The following is an 18,725-nucleotide window of genomic DNA, read 5'->3' as shown; positions in this document are numbered from 1 at the left end:
AACCTGCTGAAGATGCCCAGTGTGGCCCAGTTTGTGCTCACGCCCAGCACAGAGGTGTCCGAGCCTCGTTATCACCGCGACACCAACACGGCCCTGCCGCTGGCCCTGCGCACCGTCAGCCGGCTGCTGGAGAAGGAGGTGGGCCTCCTGCCGGGGTGAGGGGCAGTGAGCAGGTGGACGCCAGCCAGGGCGCAGGTTAAGGGCCTGGCATTAGGGCCGAGCCCAGCCTTCAGCGATCAGAGGGGCAAGCAGGAGGGGCCTGTGTCCCTCGGTGCTGGTCAGGGCCGTCTCGACCTCACCCTGTGGTGTCTCTCTAACCCCTCTCCCTGGTGACCATGCTGAGCTGTGTGGTGAAGCTGCTCTAATTCGTGGCTCTGGCCCCCTTGGGGGCTGGATGGGAGCTGCCTGGTAGGTGTCCTTGCTGTAGTAGTTTGGGGACAAGAAGAGATCTAGCAAAAATAAACCTTTGACAGTTTCTCTGTGCATAAGGCAAAGTTGCTTCCATTTTCTCCACCCAGAGGAGAAGGCCAGGTATGGGGACCCCCGCAGGCCTGGGGGCACTGCCCAGTACTTCTGGGCTGGGAGAGCTGGCCTGGGGGCATAAGGGGCCCTTGCTGGCCAGGCCAGACACCTGGGCTGTTCCTTCCCATTCAGTCCCAACAAGTAAGGGCCGAATGCGATGCAGCCTCGATGTCACAGGTGTCCCATAAGCTGCATCGGAAATCCACAGCCAGGAAGGAAGTGTGCGACGCGCCCAGCTGTCCCTGGGGAAGTGTGCTGGTTCCGTGTGCTTGTTCAGGGTGCCTTTTCATGCCCCTGAATAACTTAGGGATGGGAAGGCTGGGGCCTCTGCTGGGTGGGCTGGAGGTGCTGTCACCTTTACAGGCCTAAAGCCTCCTACCATTAAGAGGGAAGGCAGGACCCACCCAACGGGGCTCCCAGTGACCCCGACACCTGCGACCCGAGCCTTACTCAGACTAAGTCAGGGTTTGCTCAGGGATTATCCCAAGTGGGGAGATAGCTAGGTGTGGCCGGCAAGAAACGTCCCCAGCCCCAGCGCTTCCCACCAGTTGCATTCAAGTCAGCCGCCGCTTGCAAAGCAACCCCGGGGCCGCCAGGTGGTGCTGCTGCTCCGCGATCCTGAAGCCCTCGGCCCCGCCCCGCCCCGCTCGGCGCAGGCTCCGCCCAGGCTCCGCCCGGAGCCCCCGCCTCCAGCAAGTCTGTCCCTAGGCGTCCTGAGAAACGCCAGCCGCGGAAGAGAAACGACAGCCGATACCGGAGCTGGCACCGCAGGGGCCGGGCGCGGACCTGGCAGGGAGCGCCCGCCTCTCCTCTGCCCAGCGTCCGGCCTCAGGGCGTTTTCCGAGAAGCGACAGGTGACGCGCGCGCGGAGCAGCGCCGTGGGCGTCGGTGCGGGCGTGCCGTGGACACCCTGACTTCCCGGGACGGGGCAGACCCCTGCCCGCCGCCCGCCGCGGCCCACCGCCCCTGCTGGGTCCTCGGGACCCAGTGTCCGCGGATGCCAGTGTTGAAGATACGTTCATCGGCGTCACCTGGGTCCCCCACTCGGCCCCGCAGCTGGATTCGGACGAGGCCGCGGCCCCTACCCGCGGAGGAGCGCAGTGAAGGGCTGAGACCGGGGATTCGCCAGGCGTCGGGCCCGCTGCCAGCCTCCCCGAGCTCGTCCCCTCCTTCCAGTTAAAACGTCACTGATCCAGCCTTTGGGGACTTGGCCTGTGGGCGACCGCGATCCAGCGGGTGGATCCTGGCCTAACCTGAAGGCTGGGCAGCCGCATCTGCGCTCGCCAGGGGGCGCCGTGGAGCCGCGTGGGGCCCGGAGCTTACAACCAGCACGGACCTAGCACGCCCAGGCGAGGCGAGGCGGGGCGGGGCGGGGCGGCGGGCTCCTCTAGACCGCTTGCCACGTGACGGCTGCGTCTGCAGCTGACTGGCCGGGGTCCCCTCCTCCACGGGGTCTCTCTGCGCTGTGGAGGACGTGGGGACCCACCAGGCTGCAGAACCTGCCCAACCTGCGGAAGATGCCCCGCTGGGTGGCGCTGTCCCAGCCTCGCTGCCCTGGCCACTGCAACACGGCCCTGCCGCCGACTCTGTGCAGGGTCAGCCAGCGGGTGAGAAGGCCGACCTCCTGCCAGGCGAAGGGACAGTGACCAGGTGGACACCAGCCAGGCCACAGATTAAGAGCGTGGTATTAGGGCCGAGCCGAGCCTTCAGTGATCAGAGGGGCCTGTGTCCTCAGGTCACGACTTCCCTTTATTAGCATCTGGGGCTTCTAGACTTTTTTTTAGGGACTGTGCTGACTGAGCGTGCGGGTCCCGGGAGCAGCCTGCACCGAGGGGTGACTCTGGCCTTTTCCGGGGGCCAGGCTGCCCGCTGCCCAGCGTGTCCCGTTGCTCCTGGTCTCTGGGCAGGGCGAGGGCAGACAGAGGGTCCACCATCACCATGTCCCCTGCATCCTCTCAGGGTCTCTCCTGTGCTGGAGGGGAGGGGATTGGGTCCTGTGGGGCCCCGGGGGGCCCAGCACAGTGCCCACCCCAACTCCACACACCATCCCGTCCGAGAATATGAAAGATAGTTTATTTAATCTATACGTCTCCGTTAAACTCTTAAACATAAAAGCTCTGTAACAAACATCACAATTTAGTGTCATCTGTCATATAAATAAAATATACACTAAGATGTACATTATCCACAGGGTGGGGGCGGCCGGTGTCCTAAAGGTGACATGCCACTTAGGAACGCTTGGCCGGACCTCAGGGCCGGGTGCACCGGGGCGCCCCCCAGCCCCCTTAGGGAGGGGGCGATCGGAAGCGGATCTTCTTGGCCGTCTCCACGTCCGACTTGGCGACCAGAAGCCGCATCTTCTTCCCGCCGTGTCGGATCAGATCCACGGCCCTGAAACCCAGCAAAGGGGCGAGTACCGCGTGGAGTTCACACGTGTGGGCTCACTGCCACCCAGCCACCGGGCAGGCAGAGCCTCCTAGAGGTGCCCAGGAGGAAGACCCCAGTGCACGGGGCTGTGTGAGGGCCCGGCCACCCCACCTCGAGGTGCCCGACCCCTGGGGAGCTAGTGGTCCTCAGGAGTCCAATCGAGGGGAGGGAAGGGTAGGAGGTGGCCCCGGAGGGCTGGGCTGGGGGACTGTGCTCATTGCTAAAGGGATAAGGAGAGGACACGATCATAGGAGCCGAGGTCACTTGTCCTGCAGGTGGCTCTGACGCCCACACAGACCAAGGTGTGTGTGGGGGGGGTACCTCAGGTAGCTGACGCCCATCAGGCTGCTGCCGTTCACCTCCAGGATGCGGTCCCCCAGTGACAGCCGGCCGTCTGCCGCCGCCGGGCTGCCCGGGAGCAGGGTCTGGATGTAGAGGCCGGGGGCGCCCAGGGGCGTGTGCTGGGGGGACACACAGGCCTCAGGGCTCTGCAGCCCCTACACATGGGCAGCCCCAGCGAGGGCCACCTCAGCCCCACTGTCTGCTGAGAGGCCCAGCCTGTCATCAGTGTATCTGAAAGGACAGCACTGGACTCCATGACTGTCCCCACGAGCTCAGGACGCCCTGCGGTGACACAGCAGGCCAGGGGAGGTGGCTACCACATGGGGCCCTTTTCTTTCTCCCAGATTCCACAGAGATGCCCCACCAAGCCCCGGGCCCCACGCCCGTGGTGGGCCTCACCCAGCTGCCCCAGTGACCACAGGTCCTAGGGTCCCAGCTCTGGGGAACGGGACACCGTCACTGACCAGGAGGAGCCCAGGGCCGCTCACCGTCCCGTCGATCAGGCCCATCCCCAGGCCGGAGGGGCCTCGCTCCAGCTCCACCAGGAAGACGTAGCAGAAGTCCTCGGTGCTGGAGCTGCGGCTGGAGGGCGCCGGCGGGGGCTGCATCTCGGCCGCCACACAGTCTCCTGAGTGGGCGAGACAAGGGGCAGGGAAGGGGCCTGCACCTGCCCCGTCCAGGGCCCAGGGACGCTGGCCTGGCCGCTTCCCCAGAGGACGAGTGCTCACGGGCCCATGAGGGAAGGCTGAGCGGGGGTGGGGGGCCGTCTGTGGGCAACACTGCCCTGTGCCTGGAAGTGGCACCCGGGCCCCCTCTGTGGCTGCCCCAGACACCGGCCCCTCTCAGAGGCCAGCTGTTTCCAAGAGGCCGAAGCTAACACCCAAGTCCCCCTCCCCCAGCCACCCCCGCTCCTCCACCCACAGGACCCCTCTGAGCCACACCCCTCTCCCGCCATACCTCTAAGTGGTGACTCCACCTGTCCCTCCCCTGAGTGTGTGACCCTGCCCTCACCTCTCTGATGCTGAGCACAGGTCATCCGAGCCACGCTTCCCGTGCGAGTGACTTAGTCCCCAGAAGACTGCATGGCCCAGCCGCCCTGCACCCTGGCCCTCCCCATCCACCCCTGGCCCTCCCCATCCGCCCCTGGCCCTCCCCATCCGCCCCTGGCCCTCTCGTCTGCCCGAGCCTTCCTGGCACCCAGGGCTGCGGGCTTTCACGAGAAGGGACTGAAAGCCCAGGACGCACGTGCCCCCGGGACGCTGTGGGTGGAGTGCGCCAGCAGGGCCTGGGAGCCAGGGTGTAGGTGTGGACAGGAGACAGGTCTCACCTTCCGGAGTTGGCCCCCGGGGGCCACACGGTCCACTCCTCCTCCCGCCCAGGAGCGCCTTCCCGCAGGGGCCGCCAGGGGTAGGCCAGTCGGGGGCGGCGGGCTCAAGCGGGGTGCCGGGAGGTGTGAGCAGGCAGGAGGGGTCCGTGTGCAGAGCGCCGGGCTGGGGGCCCCCGTGGCTCCTTCCTGGAGGGCCCTGTGCCCGGGGAGCCCCCGCAGAGGGCGGAGGATGCGCCAGGCCGGCCTCACAGGCTCCCCTGCCAGGGTCCCTGGGAGCCAGGGGGCAGCTCTGGCCCTCGGGGTACCCCTCAGGGCAGGGAGAGTTCAGGCCCTGGACGAGAGAGAAAGCTCAGGCACCAAGCTCCTGCCCTAGTGGGAGGGCCCAAGGCCCCCAGCCACCCCGGCTTCCTCCCTAAGGCCCCAACCAGGCCCTGCGTCCACCCTATTGTCAAAACCAGAGCCACAGAGGACAGCTCAGTGTACCTTAACGCCCTCAGGGGGGGCAGGACCCCCGCTAGGGCTGGGCTTGCCCCGCAGGCCCCACAGGAAGTGGCGCAGGTAGAGGAGGTGCTGGTAGGTGCTGGCATCCAGGCAGTCCACCTCCAAGTCCACCTGGAAGCCCTCGCTTGGCAAAACGATGGGCGGCGGGTTCTCATAGGACTCCAGGACGTCCTCTGCGGGTCGGGGTGAAGACTGCTTGGCCACCGGGCCTGGAGGAGGCTGCCCGCCCCACCTGACACTAGGGGACCTGGGGACCGGCAGACTGACCTGACGAGGACAGTGGCGGGGGGGATCCAGGTGAGGGTGACCAGCCCACACTGCACTCTCGTCCCTTCTAGATCCCAGTGACCACCCAGATGAAGAACAAGACCCCATCTGCAGCTCTGGCCCCAGCGCCTGCCCACGCCCAGAGCTGAGCCCTCTCTGCCCGGAGTTTGCAGCCCTGAGCCAGCGCCAGATCCTCCGGGCCCCGGGCCCATGCACACTGCAGCCCCAGCAGCACGGGGGGTCGGGAGGGGACAGCCATTGGCACGCTGGCCACAGTTCCGGAATGGGAGTGGCCGACAGCAGGCTCTGCTCCCAGCGCTGGCCCCTTTCCGCAAGCTCAAGCTTCGGCTGTGAACTGGTAAGTGAGAGGGGTCCACGCCGTCCAGTAGCCTGGAGTCCTGCTCGGGGGTGGTCCTTGTGGCCAACCCCAGCTCCTGGGTGACAAGGGCGTAGCAGGTGGTGGCCAAAGCCCTACTGTATCTGTAACCTCTACCACCTTTCACTGTTTTTGTTATAATGTGCACAATGCCAATGAGATGCACGTTAAAACATACATACATGTGTGTACACGTCCACATGTATGGTGTGTGGGCAAAGCCCTACTGTATCTGTAACCTCTACCACCTTTCATTGTTTTTGCTATAATATGCACAATGCCAATGAGAGATGCACGTTTACTCTATAAAACATACATACATGTGTGTACATGTCTACACGTATGGTGTGTGTGCATATGTATGGTGCGCATGTATGTATGGTGTGTGTGCGTGTGTGTAGTGTATGTATATGCATGGTGTGTGTAGACATGTGTGGGATGTGTACATATATAAGGCACGTGCACATACGTACATTATGTTCATGTGTGCGGCATGTGTGTACATGTGTACGGTGTGTATATTGCAGTGTTCGTATGTGTGGTGTGTGTGCACGTGCACATGTGCACACATGCATTATATGTGTGTACATGTGTGTGGCGGTGTGTATATTGCAGTGTTCGTATGTGTGGTGTGTGTGCACGTGCACATGTGCACACATGCATTATATGTGTGTACATGTGTATGGTGTGTATATTGCAGTGTTCGTATGTGTGGTGTGTGCACATGCACGTGTGTGCACGTGCATGATGTGTGTACATGTGTGTGGCGTGTGTGCAGGTGTGCGGTGCATGTTCATATGTACGGCATGCATGTGTGGATGGTGTGTGCGCATGAGTGGCATGTGTGTACACGTGTACGGTGTGTGTGCACGTACACAGCATTATGTTCACATGTGTGGTGTGTGTACATATGTACAGCGTGCGTGTGCACGTGCATACATGGCACGAGTGCTCAGGAATGTTTTCCAACAGGCAGCACAGTGTCACCCCGCGTGGAGACCCTGCTCTCCTCCTGGTGGGTGGGGTACCTGGTGAGGCCCCATCCTCAGGCTCCATGAGGGGCAGGGGGACCTTTAACCTGAGCTGGGAGCTTGGCGCTTGGCCATGGACTGTGGGCTCCTTGACCCCCACCTGTGGAGGTTCCCAGGGACGGGCAGGGCAGGGCACCCCAGGAGGAAGATGGCCCAGGAGGGGCTGCCAGATGCTCCGCGGGCTCGTCCAGGGAAGTCCCCCAGCCTGGCCCCCAGAGCTCCGCAGTCCTGCCCGAGGAGGAGGCTCACCTGACTTGAAGGCATCGGGGCGGTCCTGGGCGCCTGGCTCCCAGGCGCTCATGGGGCCCACGGCCGAGGCCAGCTGGTACTGGGTCAGCAGCCGGTGCAGCTGCGCAGGGCTCAGGGCCGGGAACGCAGCCCGCAGGTTTGCCCAGCTCATCTAGGTGACAAGAAGGAGCTCGTGGTCAAGGCCCCGGATGGCTCAGCACACGCCCAGGGACCAGCACAGCTGGGTGCTCTAGGGACAGAGGCAGAGGGCTCCCGGCCACATGTCCTGAGCCAGCATGCAGATCCTCGCTGTCCAGGTGGGATGGTGAGGTCAGTAGGGGGTCACAGGCCCGGGCAGCAGGGCGCCCCACAGCGGGCAGCTGGCCCCTGGCTGCCTCGTGGGCATGCAGGCTGAGGGCCGGGTGGCGCAACCGTTCCCTGGAGAGGCCAGTGTCTGGCCCGCCGAATGTGCCCATCACATCACAGACCGCTGGGAGAGGGGAAAATGAAACGGGCCCCTGCATCACATGACGTAAAAGCCCAGCAGGTGAGAGATGCACGAAGGCCTCGTGCCACCACTGGGGGACACGTGAGAGAGCAGCCTTAGGAGCCTGGACGGGGCACGAGGCCTGAGGAAGGCCGGACCCCTGACCTGCACACCGCACTCACCTCGCCTTCCTCCCATCGTTCGGGGGCCCCCTTCCCCACTGCTGGAAGCCGCCCCTCTGCTCCCGCTCCTTCGTTAGGAGACAGGTCCCCAGGAGGGCCTGGCGGAAGCGTCTGCCCTCCGGCCTCACACGCGGTGTCAGGCGCCCGGCTGTCCCAGCGCTGGCCACGCCGTGTCGTTGGGAGCTGTGCTCCGGTCCTCCGGCTTCCCACACTGCTCCCCACGTGTCGCAAACCATCTGACGGCCGGTCCTCGGGGCACGTCACGCTCTCACTCCTCTCTGAAGCTGGCGGGTCTGTGTCTCCTGCGCTGGTGTCCACGGTGCCTGCACTGGGTGCGAGGCCCCTGCAGCCACGTGCCTTTTCATGGTGGCTGCGCTGGCGTCACGCCACCCGGGGTTGTCCTGCTGCGTCTTCAGCCTCTCGCCGCCGCTCCCTCTCTCTCTGGAGCCTCCAGTGTGGACGTTGGGCTTCGTTCACCGGTCCTTTGATTTTTTTTTCTTCTGTTTTTTCTTGCATGATTTTATAGCCGACATCAAGAGACCTGGGCTGTGGTTATCCAGTGTCCACACTGAAGGGACAACCAGTGTCCTCAGATTACGTGGGGAGGGGCAAAGGCCGACCCTGGGGACTGTCCTCCCAGCCCCCACCCCCTACCCCAGACACGCAGCGGCTCGGGTGAGCCGTGGTCTGCCTGGAGGTGGTTCTTTTCGATCGCTGAGTTCCCAGGCGCCGGGCTTCCCTCTCACGCCTGGGTTCTCCGGGGTGGTGTCCGGAGGGTCACCCGGCCGGGACCGCGCCTTCCCGTCTCCGCCTCACTGTCCCTCCACTTCTCGGGCGATTTCCTCGACTTTGTCTTCCAATTCTGCCGCTGAAGTTTTCATCTCTGCTGCTGTAATTTTAAGTTCCGAGAATTCTTTCTGTCCGCTCACTCACATGGATGTCTCATCTTCATGGGGATATGCGTGGCTTTTTTTAAAGTTTCTTCTTTCAAACTGTTGGCTTTAAAGGGTGGCAAACTACGGCTTGAGGCCTGTTTTTGCATGGCTCTCGAGCTAAGAATAATTTTCACATTTTTAAAGAGCTTAAAAAAAGAATAATAATTCTGGGCTTAGATGGATGTGGTCCACAGAGCCTAGAATATGTTCTTCCTGGCCCTGCACGGGAAGTGTGAGCTGGCACCCTGAGCCAGTGGGCGGCCGCCCGCCACCCACCCCACGCTGCTTTGCAGAGCCTTCGGCTTAGTTTTAAAGTCCTTCCTATCCATCCCACACCCTGAAGCTTCAGAGTCTTGTCAAACGTCAGGAGGGAAAACCACCAGGGCCCCTAGGGTACTGAGCATTTGTCCCCGTAGCCTGCGACGTGGCCCCGTCTCTCCCCAGCTCTGGATGAACCCCGGCCTCTCGGCCTCACAGAGCCTGCTCTCAGATGAGGCGTTTGCCCACAGAGGAAAAGCAACAGCGGAACAGCTCTGTAGTCCCCGCTCCGTGGGTCTGAGACCCCCCGGTCCCCGAGGCTTCAGGAGCTCTGTGGAGCCTTTAAACAGACTTTGCGTCTTGTTCTCAGCGCGAGGTGGGCTGACCCCAAGCCCAGCATCGCCAGCATCCCGGCTGCTCCTCCCCCGTCTTGGCCCATCTTCGCTCAGCTTCCAGGGGCCCCTGGTGCCAGCAACTCCTGAGCCTTCCGGTGGCTTCGTGGCCAACGGGGTCACTCCTCAGGAGTCGGCTCTCCCAGATCTGCCAAGGCAGTCGCCGCTCGCCCTCCACTTGCCACTTCTGAAGGTTTTCACCTCTGTATCTGTTTTCTCTGTCCTTACGGCGCAGGCCGTCGAAAAGCATCACTCTGCTTCAGGTTAGTGCTCTTTGGGGAGGAAACGAACCCAGTCCGTCCTAAATATCCCCACTGCCTGGATTTCCTCACGTCAATCCGCGTTTGACTTTTATAATGAAAAATAACTTAAAAAAAAAAAAACTGAATACAACATACAGTTCCTGACGCGTGAGAAATTCTGTGTCTGCTGAAGTCAGTGGCCCCCAGAGCCTGCACGGAGTCTTGGCTCCATGAGGCGCTGGCTGTGTGACCTCGGCTTGGCCATCGTGAAGCAGAGGCACAGCCGGGCCCCCCGCACAGACGTGCAGTGGCGAGTAAATGAGGGGCACATGCAAAGCCGTCTAGACTCGCAGCTGCTGCCTCCACCGCTGACAGTCATGGCGGACGCACACGTGAGACTTTCCAGGTTTCGATCCTTGGGTAGAGTGGTCGCTCCGTTTCTTAATACCAGACTGGAAGGTCCACTGTCCCCTCACGTCACACGGCACGGGCTACGCCGGAGTCAGCTTCGGGCTTTGGCTGGAGATGGCGAAGGAGCCGCACTGCCCGCCTGGTTCCAACACTCCCCTCTGCAGACGGCCCTGTACTCACTCGCTGTCATTCCCGGGTCACGTCCGGGGTCTGCGCCAGGCAGGCAGGGAGCACCGTGGCTCTGTGACGACTGTGTCGGGCAGCTGGGGCAGGGCGGGGGGGCGGTGAGTCAGGCTCCTGGTGCGGCTGTAATCGGTGGCCGCAGACACAGCAGAGCGACACAGACGCGCACTCGCGGTTCTGGGCTCGCACGTCCGGCCCGCGTCGCACTGGGCTGCAACCGGGGTATCAGCAGCTCCGCGGTCCTTCTGGAGGCTGCAGGGCAGGGCCCGGCTCCTTGCTCACCTGGTCGTCAGGATTCAGCTCCGTGCACGTGGAGGGCAGAAGTTCTCATTTCCACGCTGGCCTTCGGCTCAAGGCCATTCTCGGTTTCTGGAGGTCCTGGCCCAGGGCCTTTCCTCCACCCTCAGAGCCAGCGACAGTGGCCGAGTCCCTGCTCCCTCTGTCCTGTCTCTCTGACCCTCTCCTCTGCCTCCGTCGGCCACTCTGAAGGTCTCCTGTGCTGAGAGTGGCCCCCGGGGTAACCCAGGGCGATCCCTCCATCTCAGGCCCTTAACCCTCTGCCTCTGCAGACCCCCTACCCCAGCGAGGTCGCAGGGGTAGGTCAGGGACTGGGCACATTGTTGGGCCACTTCCCTGCCTATGAGCCGGGTCCATGGCCCCCGCCTGGCTTGCCGGCCGGCGACCCAAGAGTGACGACAGTGGCCCCCACCCCCACTGCCCGTTCTGCGTCCTCCTACCTGGATGAGCTGGGCGCGGGGCGTGGCCAGCAGGTTGAGGGTGCAGGAAAGCTTCCGGAAGAAGCGCTCTCCCGCGCCCCCGAAGCCGGCGCTCCTTGTCCAGTCCAGGAGCTGCTGCAGCCGGGTGCAGGCCTGAACGCCTCTGGGCCAGTGGAAGCAACTCAGAGATGGGCCTGGGGGGGCAGGGCAGGTGAGGCCGGGGCTGCCCACCCTCCCCCAGAGGGAGCCGAGCCCTGGCCAGCTGGTCCCCTGTGCCTATGCTCCCCCGACTCCAGGCCTCAGAGGACAGACATGAGACCTTCTGCTGGTTTCCAAGGCAACTAACCCGCTTCTGGGCTCCTCTCTGAGAGGAAGTAGGGGTGAAGACGGCAGGTAGGGGCTGTGACAGCCACCGAATGCCAAGTACAAAGGATCATGGTCCAGGCCTAAGCGGAGATTCTGCCCCATGGACCCCGCCCCAGCCCGGGAAGTCCACCTGGCGACACACATTCCGGGGGTTCGTCCCTGTGCTCCTGTCCCTGCCCCCAGCAGCCAGGCCCCGAGGCAGGACCCTGACCGTGCACAGCGTCCCCCAGGGGTGCGCCCGGCCGGGCCTCACCCTGGTCCAGCAGCTGGTTGAAGAGCAGAGTGCCGGAGAAGAAGAAGAGGTAGGCCAGCACCTGGGAGGCGATCTCGGGGTGCACCTGGAACTGCCGCAGGAGGTCCAGGGTGGCCTGGTAGACAGACACGACGCGGCGCAGCTCCTCGGGCAGCTGGGGGGCCGAGCACCAGCTCTCCCGGCGCTCCATCTGGAAAGGGGGGCCTTCCAGCAGGGCCGGGAGGCAGACGTACAGGGACTGGGGCGACAGGAAGCTGCGCTGTGGCTGACGAGCGTGCCGGGCCGGTCACCCTCCCGCCACACAGCCACAGCCGGGGCTGCCCCAGGACCCAGGGGCTGATGATCCTGGGAGGCATGCAGGTACCCCGAGGGTCAGAGGGACAGGAGGCTCGGCCCCTCCCGATTATCAGTTTTATTAAACGGTGGCGTGGCGGGTGGGCACCTTGAGGGGATCACCCACAATTGGAGGGGTCTCCTTAGAACAAAGGGTGACTGTCATATTTGGCCCCTGAATAGACAGGACAAGCACTCCCTAGTGACAGCCAAGTCGGCAGACACGTGCTCTGGGCCACCAGACACCATCCTGCAGGCCCTCAACATGCTCAGCCAGGGACACACAGAACCCCACTATCCGGGGGACCCCAGGGCACAGAAGGGGACATGCCGAGGCCAGGAGGCTATGGAGCCGCCAGGGGCATGGGCCTGGCTTGTGTCCAGGACTGACCGCTGCTCAGCTTGAGACTCCTGAGCCAGGGCAATGACTGACCGGCTCTGGGGCCGCGAGCTGCTGACCACCCGCTCAGCGTGCTGGGGCAGTGTGTCCAAGGGCAGAGCCACGGCCACCGCGGCCCAGCACCACCGCACGACCACACCACCTGCCACATGGTTTTCCCCAGAGCGGCCGCCCCCTGTCTCTCCCACCCAGCTGGCCCCCATGTCGGGCCTGGATGGCTCATGGGACAGAGTGACAGTGAGCCAGGAGAGAGAGACTGGAAGCCGGGGGTCAGGTGACGAGTGGGAAAAGCACGTCGCCCCTCCCAGTTCCCCGAGATGCCCCCCACCCCCGCCCCGCAGAGAGCGGGAGGACACGGCCGCCCCTCCCGGACCCCCCGCCCACGTGGGCTGCGGGCTCACCTTGGACACGTAGTACACGCATTGCTGGAAGGCGCACAGCACGGCCTCCTCCAGCACCGCCATGGCCTCCTCGCTGGCCGAGAGCGCGCAGGAGAACAGGGACTCCCTCGAGCCTGCGGGGCACAGCGGCACAGGTGCTACTGAGGGGGCAGCTGGCCTCGGTGCTCAGGAGCAGGAACCTTCCGGAACCGCAGCGACTTCGAACATCTGCGTGTGCTCGCCCAACGCTCCCATCTCAGGCCTGCGAGGCGAGGTGCTGCACAGGTCCCTCCACCGTCACTTAAAACCACCCGAAACACTTCGCCTGAGCGCCAGGCTCTGCGGGGGGCCTCGCGCTGAGCTGACGCCCACATGAGCCTCTCGGTCAGCGGCCGGCAGCCTTCCTCTCCCTCCAGCCCACACCAGATCCCGAGGCCCAGGATGGAGGCCGCCCGTCTGGGCACCTGAGGGACCCCCATAAGTCTACAGGTGCTGAGGCAGAGCCTCAAAGACTTAGAGGAGGATTTTAAGTGGGTAAAATAAAATGTCCCCCCTCTCCCACACACACACACCCCGTTCTGGATGAGCACGCGGACGAAAAGGCCGTCTGGGAAACGGAAACGCGACTCCTCCAGCTTTCAGACGTGACACGTGCTCTCAGGGTTCTTCCCGCAGACCCCTCCCGCTGAGGGTCTGCAGGCCGGAGCGCCGGCCCCGCGCCCCTCAGGCAGTGTCTTCTTCCTGAGCTCTCGAGCGCCCGCCCCACACGGGACACTGTCTCTGGGCCTCTCAGACCCTGCCGCGGCTTCCCCCGCTGGCCACGTGCTCCCAGCTCCCAGCACCGACCAGGCTACGCGACAGCCGGCCCCCGACCAAAAATAACTTCCTCCTAAGACTAGAGACAGCAGCTAAGGAAGCGGTGACCCCGTCACCCCAAGCAGCTTTTCCCATGAAAATCAGCCAGACGCCGCTCAGCCCATGCTCACTTGGCCTGGGCAAGGCCGGCCCAGAGGGGTCCCCAGACCTGCAGGCAACAGGAAGGCGTCAGCAGGACTCGCCAGTGGACGCTGTGCCTACAGGTCACAGTGCGGGGCAGCTGTCCCATCTGACTTTCTGCTGGAGCCAAAATAAATGGGACTCCCTGAGGACGTGCCCCACCCCGACGTGGCACAGAGGGACAGACAACATGAACTTGGAGGCAGCCCAGAGGCCCAGGTCCTCGCTGGCCAACGCCGAACCCACGAGAGCCCCCCACCCAAGTCCCACTGTGGCACCTGCGACGCTGGTCCTGGGTAGCTGAGGAGACCAGTGGGGTTTGGGGAGAGGCGTGGCAAGAGGCCAGGCGTGAGCACGGGATCCAGGAGCGCCAGGCTCGGGGCCGGGCGGGCCCACGTCACACGCGGGGCAAGCCGGATCGCGGGCTGCTCCAGATGCGGGCCTTGTGGACAGCGAGGGCAGTGGCCCATCCCGGGAGGTCTAACTGGACGCCTTTCACAGTACCCGCCCGAGGGGAGCTTGGGGTGGGGGCAGCAGGCCAGCAGTCCCGGGATGCCCCCCGGGATGCAGGAGGACCCAGCACTCCCCATCACACCCATGGGAGCCCAGATGCCACGGCGGGGAGCCTGGGAAAGTCCACTGTGAAGCACAGGGTGAGAAAGTGCAGGCAGCCAGGACTGACAGGAAAGCACACGGACCCCGCCATGTCCCGGGCCCCGCTGGACACCCACGGGGGCCCGGACCCCCAGCCCCATGCGCTCGGCCTGGCCAGCTGGCCCTCACTCCAACCCAACCCCACAGCCCAGCTCAGAGCAGCCGCCTGAGCACAGGCCTCGGGAACAGAGTGGGACAGCTGGCACCCCAGGCCGCGGCCCCCACCGGCGAGGTCCAGGACCCGTGCTGTTTATCCAGGCACAGCTGAGCACACAGAGATGCTGTGCTGTGTCTGGCAGCCCCAGCCTATGGGGAGCCCCGGCCGGCCCGTCCTGCCTGCCTGGCTTCCCTCCCGGCCCCCCGGCCCTGTGCACGTCCCGCTGCTGCAGCACCCCCAGAGGCAAGGCCGCGAGGCCACACCTGCACCGGACGCCCTGCAGCTTCTGGTACAGTCTGGGAACAGGCCACAGGCCCACAAACAGGGGGAAGGGACGGGATGTGAGTGGCTTTGTTTTTGCCACAACTCCTCAGGCAAAACCAAGCTCTCTGCGTGAGGCTGCGGCCTCAGCCCTAGGTGTCCAGCTGTCGTCGCATCGTGTCCCACGACGGACCGTCCTGTATTCTGTCTCGGCTTCGTCCCAGGGCCCACCACGCCTCCCCAGGCTCCACACTATCTTCGTCAGACACACACAGCAGCTGAAACCCCACGTGGACCTCAGGGCGCAGCCAAACGCCACCTTCCTCGTGAAGCCCTCCCAGACTACCCCGGCCAGAGTCACCCTCTCGCTTGGTGTTCTCAGCGCTTTACACGGATGCTAAGACGCACATCATCGCCGAAATCGGCATGCAGCACACCGCTGTGCCGCGCTCACTGGCGACGTGCCTCGCTGTGGCTCAGGGCCACTGCAGTCCCTGCGCTGGTGCTCGACTGAGTGACCTGTGTCCCCCTGGGAGGATGGCACTTGAAATGACAGGGACAGAGTGCCAACGCGCCGTGGACAACAGGGGCCAGGATAGCCTGTCGGTGACACTGCCCCCTCAGAGAAAGCCCCCAACACAAACCCATCCCTGTTCCAAAGGCCAGCTCTGCCTGCGACAGCTCGTCGACACCACAGGGACCATGCTCCCCGGGCCCGGGAGTGCGCAGCAGGTGCACGACACGAGCCATACCTGTGACGTCCAGCTCCTCCTCCAAGCTCTGCATGTACAGCGGGCACTGCTGCTGGATGAAGTACAGGAGCTCGATGGCATTGGACATCCAGAAGAGAATGTGCTGCAGGTCCGGGACCAGGCCAGCCAGGGAAGCGCTGGCCGAGGAGGCGGGCTCCGGGCTGCCACGACAGAAAGACCGCGAGTCACACTGGGCCCAGCGCTCTGCACGAGGACGTTGGTTCAACGTGACGCCAGCAAAAACGACGACGTGCCGGCCTGCCGAGGCGAGGCTGGGAAATCAGAGGTCGGCACACAACCCGTCGGGCACCGGACGGCCAGAGGCTCATCCACGAACCCCGGCAGGACCACCAGGGGCCACCGCCGGTGGTGAGGGACTCTGGTGACACATCATCCCCTATCTTCTCTTTTGGAATTAGCCCTTAAAGTCGCTGTGAATGTCGGCGTGCGTGCGTGTGTGTGTGTGTGTGTGTGTGTGTGCGTGTGCGTGTGTGCGCGCGCGCGTGTGTGCATGTGCATGGGGCGGCGGGGTCTGCTATCCTTCCTGGTGTGCCTCGAGTGGGGCAGGGGTCGTGGGTGTCGGAGTGGCCGGAGTCCTGGAGAATCAGGCCCACCAGGAAAGCTACCAGGCGCGTTGGTGGCGGGGCTTGTAAGAAAGGGCCAGGAGGGCCGGGGCCTGCCCTTCCTCCAGCCTGCCCCGCCTCCCGCAGCGGTTCTGTGGTTCCCTCTGCCATCAGTCACTTCCCCTTTGTCCCCAGTGTGACCTCCCTGGCGAGGGGAGGCACTGGCCTCAGGCCGGCTCCCCGTTCTCGCTGCTAAGTAGGCCTGTGGCCTCACGGCCTGGCCCACCCGCTTATCTCCCAGAGCTCAAAATCCAGCCCCTTTTCGTCCCCCCTCCACACCCATCTGAATGACGCACATATGTGCGCACAGGCATGAAGAGTCTGTGTCATTACTAAAGAGTTAATCTGCTCTTCAGAGCCTAATTCCACTTTGTGTTCACTATGTACTGTCCTTCTCGGTTTTCACCCAGAACTCAAGGCACAGAAAGGCCTCTGCTGGAACCAGACCACCAGTATCACTAACTGGCGTTTCGGTGCCAGCCCAGCGAGGTCAACTCTGAGTGCACGCCACCCGCCAGCCCCGGCCGCACGCCGCGGGGCACCGACAAGGCACAGCAGGACTGTCCTGCCCCCTCGGAGAGCACCGCGTGGGGACAGCCGCTTCATAGATCTGATAGCAAAGGCACAGGCAACAAAGCAAAACCGACAGGTAGGACCACATCCAACCGGAAGCCGCTGCCAGCAAAGGCAACGCGGAGTGGGGAGGGCCTCTGGAATGAGAGAGATGCAAATCGCGTGTCAGATGACGGGTCAACTTCCAAAATATAAAGGAACTCCTACACCTCGAAAGCGACAAAACTAATAACCCCATTAGAAAACGGGTAGACATGTCTCCAAAGAGAACACACACACGGCCACCAAGGATGTGAAAAAGCGCTCTGCACACTCATCAGCAAACCAAAACCACAACGAGACGCCACCGCACACCCGTCAGCATCACTGTAATCCAACGGACAAGAAACAGCACACGTGGGCGAGGACGCGGAGAAGAGGGAGCCCTCGCACTCGGCTGCTGGGGATGGCGCAGCCGCTGTGGGGAACAGCATGGAGGGTCCTCAAAAATACCCAGCATACTCTTCTGGGTATTTGTTCAAAAGAACCGGATCAGGATCTCTGAGATACCAGCGCCCCACGCCCAGGGCGGCGCCGCCGACGGCCACCACGTGCGGGATCAAACCCGTAGTCCTTCGACAGGCAAGCGGATGAACGGCATCCAGCATCCGATGCCACGGAAGGCGGTTCGGCCTTAAATGAAGAAGGAAACCCCGCAACGCTCAACGACATGGTGAACCCTGGACATGGGACACTGAGTGAAGTAAGCCAGTCACAGGGGACAAATGCTGCGTGGTCCCACTTAGGCAAGACATCCGAGACAGGCGGCTCCTGGAACCAGAGGGAACGGTGGTGGCCAGGGGCTGGGCTGGGGGAGGGAGGAGAGGGGAAGTCGCTAATTGAGGAGCGAAACGTCTCAGTCACGCCAGCTCGTGAGTCCCAGAGGACTGCTGGGCAACGCCGCCCACAGTCAGCGGAGCTACGCTGTGCGCTTAAAAGTGCATTAAGAAAAAGGGCAGTTGTCACGTTACGCGTTCTCACCACAGTAAAATAAAAATAAACTGGATCAAAGCAACGTTCCGATGTAAAAAAATTAAATCCACTTGGAAGCATATAGCGGAGAAACTACTACTAAAAACAACATCAAATGCATTTTGTTATTAAAAATGAAATAAAAATCAAAAAACTACCAAAACAACTCATGAATCAAGAAAGAAACTAAAATTGAAATCATACAAGGGTAAGGAAATCATAAAGAAGTTAATAAAATAGAAAGCAGAGAAAAAGTAACCGGAAACAACAAAATGAGTTCTTTTAGACAGAAAATACCAGACGAATGCCTGGGAAGATAAATCGAAGGAGGGAGAGAAGAGAAAAGGTATACAGGGCCGTACTGCAAATATCCTGAGATTAAGAAAGTCATAAGAAAACAGAATGAACGATTTTATCCCAGTGACTCTGAAAATACATGCAATAGATGATTCGTAGGAAAGTAAAAACGACCGAAATCAACGCAAATGGAAAACCAGATAAACCAATGATCACGAAAGGAACGGAATCAGCACAGGGAGGTCTCCGCCCCGGCGGGCAGCACAGGAGTTGGCGGCCCAGTTCCACGAACCTGAGGCCCAGCGTGCTCATCCCCCGGCCAAGTGGCTCATGGGTCTGAAAACAGGCACAGCCCCCCGATTCGTGTCCTGTGAGCCTTGTCATTAGAATCACACACGGACAATACAAAAAAAAATTCACAGACCAACGAATTCCGACAGGAAAACCCTGATTAGAATGTCAACAAAGTGCAGCTTGCGATGCTGAAAAAATCTATAGTCAGGAAGGGTTTAATCCTGGGAATTCGATCGGGGTTCAGAAAGCCTCCTGACGCAGCGCCCACGTCCACAGACCCACGGAGAAAACGCGTGATGGCCGCCACCGATGCAGAGAAGCATCGAGTAACATTCAGCCATTCGCAACCCGAAAAGGAGCACATGACACCGAGACCTGTGTAAACGGGGCAAAATGGTAATACGATTCAATTCAAGTGTGGGTTCGTGGGTAATTGATATATTCTGTACTCTTCTGCATTTGGGAAGTGATTTATAACACTTAAAAAAAGAGAGCGAGCCAGCGAGCATTCCCTGGGGGCGAACACAGGGCTGTTCTCAGGCCCTGAC

General features: G+C 62.3%; 2 protein-coding genes across 3 annotated transcripts in view; one reads left to right on the top strand and one right to left on the bottom strand.

The window, feature by feature from the left end:
• AP5Z1 (adaptor related protein complex 5 subunit zeta 1) overlaps positions 1-483 on the top strand; it is an 11,669-nt gene extending 11,186 nt beyond the window's left edge. Inside the window, exon 18 of the mRNA XM_025043173.1 lies at positions 1-483. This exon is cut by the window's left edge and continues 52 nt beyond it. Within this exon, the coding sequence (XP_024898941.1) occupies positions 1-159 (159 nt within the window). The 3' untranslated portion in view covers positions 160-483.
• A 103-nt stretch (positions 484-586) lies between these two features.
• The window catches only part of RADIL (Rap associating with DIL domain), a 45,137-nt gene continuing 26,998 nt past the window's right edge, over positions 587-18,725 (bottom strand). The window contains exons 6-15 of one of the 2 annotated variants that reach the window (XM_025043139.1): positions 15,380-15,540; positions 12,581-12,693; positions 11,447-11,684; positions 10,849-11,021; positions 7,043-7,193; positions 5,102-5,292; positions 4,619-4,949; positions 3,756-3,919; positions 3,271-3,410; positions 587-2,913 (exon numbers count right to left, since the gene is read on the bottom strand). In XM_025043139.1, coding sequence (XP_024898907.1) covers positions 2,808-2,913; positions 3,271-3,410; positions 3,756-3,919; positions 4,619-4,949; positions 5,102-5,292; positions 7,043-7,193; positions 10,849-11,021; positions 11,447-11,684; positions 12,581-12,693; positions 15,380-15,540 — 1,768 coding nt within the window. In that variant the 3' untranslated portion in view covers positions 587-2,807. The remainder of the gene's footprint in view (positions 2,914-3,270; positions 3,411-3,755; positions 3,920-4,618; positions 4,950-5,101; positions 5,293-7,042; positions 7,194-10,848; positions 11,022-11,446; positions 11,685-12,580; positions 12,694-15,379; positions 15,541-18,725) is intronic. The other variant, XM_015585312.2, reaches the window with a different exon arrangement.

Source organism: Pteropus alecto, unplaced genomic scaffold (genome assembly GCF_000325575.1).
Source record: "Pteropus alecto unplaced genomic scaffold, ASM32557v1 scaffold40, whole genome shotgun sequence".
Taxonomy (NCBI): Eukaryota; Metazoa; Chordata; class Mammalia; order Chiroptera; family Pteropodidae; genus Pteropus; species Pteropus alecto.
This window is presented reverse-complemented; position numbering and strand designations above follow the sequence as displayed.